This window comes from Argentina silus (genome assembly GCF_951799395.1).
Source record: "Argentina silus genome assembly, chromosome: 8".
Classification (NCBI taxonomy): Eukaryota; Metazoa; Chordata; class Actinopteri; order Argentiniformes; family Argentinidae; genus Argentina; species Argentina silus.
Window position 1 is genome coordinate 16,778,139 of NC_139662.1, and position 5,904 is coordinate 16,784,042.

The 5,904-nt window shown below is 42.2% G+C and overlaps 2 protein-coding genes across 3 annotated transcripts in view; both read left to right on the forward strand.

The window, feature by feature from the left end:
* The first annotated feature begins 472 nt into the window (after positions 1 to 472).
* On the forward strand, positions 473 to 3,997 carry LOC310808455 (microtubule-associated protein RP/EB family member 1-like). Of its 2 annotated transcripts, XM_083675360.1 has the most exons (8): positions 473 to 677; positions 1,011 to 1,134; positions 1,333 to 1,478; positions 1,835 to 2,024; positions 2,723 to 2,823; positions 3,187 to 3,342; positions 3,453 to 3,540; positions 3,687 to 3,997. In XM_083675360.1, exons 2-7 carry the CDS (start codon positions 1,014 to 1,016, stop codon positions 3,525 to 3,527), a joined length of 789 nt encoding a protein of 262 aa, XP_083531486.1. In that variant the 5' UTR covers positions 473 to 677; positions 1,011 to 1,013; the 3' UTR covers positions 3,528 to 3,540; positions 3,687 to 3,997. The 2 variants fall into 2 exon arrangements, with proteins under 2 accessions (XP_083531486.1, XP_083531485.1); XM_083675359.1 differs by having other exon boundaries at positions 475 to 677; positions 3,453 to 3,996.
* Positions 3,998 to 5,367: 1,370 nt separating this feature from the next.
* The window catches only part of LOC310808033 (WD repeat-containing protein on Y chromosome-like), a 12,669-nt gene continuing 12,132 nt past the window's right edge, over positions 5,368 to 5,904 (forward strand). Inside the window, exons 1-2 of the mRNA XM_083674730.1 lie at positions 5,368 to 5,416; positions 5,804 to 5,904. The exon at positions 5,804 to 5,904 is cut by the window's right edge and continues 18 nt beyond it. Coding sequence (XP_083530856.1) covers positions 5,383 to 5,416; positions 5,804 to 5,904 — 135 coding nt within the window. The 5' untranslated portion in view covers positions 5,368 to 5,382. The remainder of the gene's footprint in view (positions 5,417 to 5,803) is intronic.

Here is a 5,904-nt window from a genome sequence, read left to right on the forward strand (position 1 = left end):
GTCCCCTAATTTGATAATTTGTGTCAATTGTGTTTAATCTTTGTTTGTTTCCCCGTAGGCCTACGTTATCGCGTTTGCATCACTGACATAGTTCAAGTTCCGTGGACTGCCTTCAAATAAACGCAAAGCTGTAAGAAGCAAGACTGATAATGAAACAAATAAACACTACACGTTCCGTTACATTTTCTGTCGCCAATCCATACAAGGAAGGGCGCTACATCATTTGTTGTGGACAACATGTACACTTTTAACTTTCCTATCGCCGTATGGCATGAATGTCTGCTATTGCCAATACAGTATTGGCAGCATGAGGGTTTCCGAACATGGCACAGTAGGTGGCGGTAATGCACCATTCAGGTTACCAACCATTCGGTTTACCAACCGCCCTAAAACCCCATCGAAGAAGAAAACAAAAAAAGCATTCAGCGGTAGATGGCAGCACACACCAGCCGCACGTCACATTACATCATCACAGCGCAGTCTGTCAGCCGTGGAGGTCCACACCGCTATTTCGCTGAATGGAATCAACTACCGGTTAACAGTGAGAAAGTTTGGAGGACCTTTCTCTAGATGTAGCTTGGCTGGCTTTTAATTTTCGACCTAAACAGAAAACTTGGTAATTGACTCAACGTACCCACAAATCAAAAATAATCCGGTGGAAGTGATTTTGAGTGAATGTAAGTCTGAAAAACATTTGAAAGTTTCGAAAGTTGACAGCTAGCAAGCTTGCCGTAGCCAACTAGCTAGCTAGCCAGCTACAAGCTGCACAGGACAGTAGGATGGGTGTTACACAGCATTGCTAGCTAGCCAGCTAACCTTATACTTTAGCTAAGGAGCTTTATGAAGCTTTAATGTGTCAAGCTTGCTAACTTAAGTTCTACTAAGTTATTTCGGTTAGAGCATTTTGTTAAATACATATAGTTCGTTTAGTTGAAGTTTAAACTAGCCTTTGTATCGATATGTGTCCATTTCCTTATGCTGAATGCAAATTGTCTTCCCTAAACTTGTAGAAGATGGCTGTGAACGTTTACTCCACATCCGTGACCAGCGATAACCTTAGTCGCCAAGACATGCTTATATGGGTCAACGAGTCTTTGCAAATGAACCACGCCAAGATTGAGCAGTTGTGCTCAGGTCAGTAGCTAATCACGAATCATGATGAACTGTCAGTCAGTGCCAAGAGGCGTTTTTGCTGATCTAACTTTTGCTAATCTAACTACATTTGCTGGTTCTATTGAATAGCTAAGTGTGGCCAATTACCATCTGCTTATGTCCCAAAGACGCTTACATTGTAGTGGCAGGGAGTTGTTAACACTTATGATTTACACACAGGTGCCACTTACTGCCAGTTCATGGACATGCTGTTTCCTGGATGCATACCTCTGAAGAAAGTGAAATTCCAGGCCAAACTAGAACATGAGTACATCCACAACTTCAAAATTCTACAGACCAGCTTTAAGAAAATTGGTGTTGACAAAGTGAGTGGTGCTGAATGTGACTTCTCTACACGTGATGTCAGACCAACGTGTAAAAAGAATATGTCCATTGTGTATATAATCCTCTAAGAAAGCGTGTTTACCCTTGAAGGGAAACATTAGGGTGACTATCAATGGTGGTCAGAGCAAAAAAGTGGTAAAAATCAGGAAAATACCATCGCGCTAAGCTACTATTGTAATTGTAATTGCATTAGCCTTTTATAACACTAGGAGGTGAAATTACTAAAATGCATTTTCTCTCACTCTGGGCGGAGAGAGTGAACACACCCTATGTGATGTTATATAAACTGAGGAAATGTGGGGCATCATCATTAACTCACTTTTTGACCGACTTCTAGGTCATCTGTGTTGACAAGTTGATAAAAGGCAAGTTCCAGGACAACTTTGAGTTTGTGCAGTGGTTCAAGAAATTCTTCGATGCCAACTATGATGGAAAGGAATATGACCCGACGGCAGCTCGCCAGGGCCAGGAGACGGCCCCTACGGCCAACCCAGTCGCTGCTAACAAACCTAGGAAAGTCGGCTCAGGTGAGGAAGAACAAATCAAACTTTATTCACAGAGCACATTTCATACACTTGTGCAACACAATGCGCTTAACAGGAATATTGGTAAAAAAACAAGACAACTTAAAAGGGATAACAAGTAGTCAGTCGTGGGACTTTAAAACAGCAAAATGTTATTTTCAAGCAGATTCATCTGGACTACTGTCATGTTTTGATGGTGGTTTGGTGTTCCACTCCTAAAAGGTGTCGGAGAAGAAGCAGTGGGAATAATAACTGTAATAAAAAATAAGTATACAGAATAACATGTTGCTTCGGAAGCACACTAATAAGTCTTAAAAAGTGTGTATGCATTTCTATCCCAGTGGAGAAGATCGCACCCCCTACTATCAAACCAGCTGCTAGAGTCGGTAAGGTGGTTTAACGGTCAAACAGGGATGGAATGGTCACGTATGCTGGGCTGGTCACACACTGAGGGATGTTTTTTGTTGTTGTTGTTGTTGTTTTTTGAAGGGCTTGACACTGGAGTCACTGGATGTTTATGTACAGTTGTGCGTCAGCACAACAGACCAATTGTTTCACTGACCAGTCATAGACCCATTAGGGTTCATAGACCCATTAGGGTTGCCTGTTAGTTAGAGCAGTGTCTCATGGTGGCTGAGGGCTTTCACAGTCACATTATTGTTCCCTTGTCTTACTTGCTGTGTGATTTGTGATTGATCCAGCTCCTCTGAAGCCGGCCCAGACGGTGAGCAAAGGCACTCCCAAGATGGCAGGGAGTGCAGTGCGGAGAGGGGATGAGGAAAGAGCAGAGCTATGCCAAGAGGTAAGACCTTTACCCAGGGGAGGGTCAGCGCTAACATCAGTCTTGTGCTGGAACTGGTTGCATTTCAGTGATCTTTCCTTCTCCCAAACGTGCACACTTTCACTCTCATCAGTCACGGATTTAAAAGCAATTGAGTAGTGTAAGTATGTATGAGTAGAGGGAGGTTTGTTACACCAGTGTGTTTCCTTTAAATCTGAGGGGGAGGGGGAGTGAACAAGTGCACTTAACTTAGAGAACAGGAGATAACTAGACCTCAACCAATGAGGCTGTCCTCAGTGCCTTTGTGATGTAATTGTATAGTCTGTTATAGTCACAACCTCCTGTCGTTCATGTAATTTATTATAAAACTCATTCTTCCCCCAGCTAACAACTCTGAAGGCCACAATTGCGGATATGGAGAAAGAGAGAGACTTTTATTTTGGAAAGCTGAGAAACATTGAGCTCATCTGCCAGGAGCAGGAGGGAGAAAGTGGAGACCCAACTATGCAAAAGATTTTTGATATTTTATATGCCACAGATGTGAGTGCAACCTGACCTGAATTGTCTCCTTTTCATATGATTTTACTTTTTAATTACCCAGAGTATCTGTAGCAAATTATTATTGATGCCACGTTTTTTTCCTGTCACAGGATGGGTTTGTAATTCCTGATGCTGATGCTGAAGGGGAAGAGGGAGAAGGAGAAGGAGAACCAGAAGAGTTCTGATGACACATCTCTAGTCTGTACCTTTACTGAAATAAAGTCTTCCATACATACACACACACACACACACACCTTTACACTCATACACAAGTTAAATACACACGTTTGCGTATACATGTGCTCACATGAACTTACTCTCACACACTGCCACCTCGTGTTAAGTTGCAGCTGGATCCCACATGGCCGGCCGCCTCGGTCCAAATGTTCTCTGGACAACAGAAAAAGACTGATCCAGTCCCCATAACTGAGCACTGGATGAAATTCTACATGTTCCTCCACTCTATTCTGACTGTGCCTTGAGACACTGGCCTATGACTTTTGAAATGTTCCTGTTTTTCTATTCCTAAAAAAAAATCTAGTTCTTATTGACTTAAAAACAAAACATTTTTGCTAGATTGTTTTGCTGATGATATTGCATATGTGATTAATTATTAAAGATATACAAATATGATTAAAAACTTTTTCTCCTTTTTCTTTTTTTTTCTTTTTTTAACCTCTTTACTCCTGTCTCACATTATCTGCTGAGGTGTTCTAAAGTTAGGATTCCACCTTATATGAGTTTTCTTGTTTGTTTAGAAGACTATCTTGATCATGTTACTTTGAAGATTTTCACTGTGGAGAGGAACATCTCAGTTGAGAGTTCCGCTTTGTTGCTTCCTCAAATCAAGCAGACCGGATGAATTGACTGCCCACGCAGTGAATAAATAGCTCAGCGTAATAAAGGAAGTACTGCTGACATACATATGAACTGATTGCTGTTGTAGCCTGTGAGTTGTTTCAACAAAAACAAGAGATTATTACAAATGTATTCACTGCAACACCTCTGGTCTTTGACAAAATATATTAAGCAATGTCCTCAGAAATGTGATTTCACGATTATCTGCATAGAAAATTCCAATTCAATGATTAACAGAGCCTGATTATGAAATGTCAATCAAATTCTCTAGACATTCCATTGGGTTCCTTGTGATGTAATGAATAACTTGTTCCATATTATGCAGTCACTAAAGGAGCATTCTATTCCACTGTACCTTGATGTTGCCTGTGTTAAAATAATTCACTGACAAGTTCCTCAGTCAGGCCATGATCAGTGTGAGCTTGTGGACTGTCACATGGGCACTGTGAGGATGGCCAGCACCACCAGGTGGGGTGTTCATACATACGTGAAGCCAGTTTAGACACAGTCTTCAGGCATGTAGATGGTCACCCTATGAGTTGGACTTGAAAGACATGAGAGTTACCAGTAACCTGTAGTCTATACTGTGGGATGTGTCCCAAAGCATGATGATTTAGCACTTTGACATCACCGTATGTTAAAGGATAATGACTGATTAACACTGAAATTGGATGGCTTTATGATGGCAATGATTCTTAATGCCTGAGCATTTGTTATATTTCTCATAGCTACAGTTGTCTTAATATATTTTCCCCGAACTTTGTATAGCTCCATCTCAGAGGGGGACAAGCAGAAACACAACACAGCTCAGGTAAAACCAGTAAGATGAGTCCTCCACAGTAAGTCTACTAGCATGGTTGAATGCTGTAATTCTGTGCAAAGCAGCAGCTCAACCTCAATTAATGATCTAGGCTGATGAGCACAGGGTATTTATGGATGGGGGTTTAACCCACATAATGTTCCCTTCAAAATCACAGCAGTTTCTTGTGTCCTTTTGGTCCTTGTAAGGCCTTGGTCAATTAGAAATAATGAATGTTGGTTGTAAAGTTAATCTTAGCATAATGTATGATAACTCGGGCTCTGTACCCCCCTTAGCTTGGGATGGCTGGCGGGATGGTCATACCAGCACAGGGGCGAGTGGAGGACCAGATCAACGAGCAGCACCTCCGCCGCATCGAGCGCATGTTCAGAGAGGCAGACACCGAAGGGGGAGGGCGTAAGTGAAGGGGGGAGGGGGGGGGGTGAGTGAAGGGAGAGGGTGTAAATGAAGGGGGAGGGGGTAAGTGAAGGGGGAGGGGGTAAGTGAGTGACCAAGACCAGTTCTAAACAAGTGTACAGTAAACTTGTTGTCCCCCACGAATGACGTAGCGCCCCTCTATAAAAGGAGAGTGATGGAAAAACCTGTGAATGAAGCAAGATGTTTATTCATAAACGTTTTACTATGATACTCTGGTTGTCTGTGTTTTACAGTGCTGTGTCCCCGTTGGGCACAGGGAGAGCTGTTCTCTTGGTGCGATCACCTTCTGTGACCTAGTAGAAAAATAATTTGGGTGCCATTTAGCTACTATCATACTCTTATCTCGTCAGTGTATCACTCTCTTAGGCTTGGACATGGATCAGTTTCGAGATGCCATGAAGAAGATCATGGAGGATGTTGATGACGAGGATGTGGACATTATCTTCATGAAGGTTGACACCAACTGT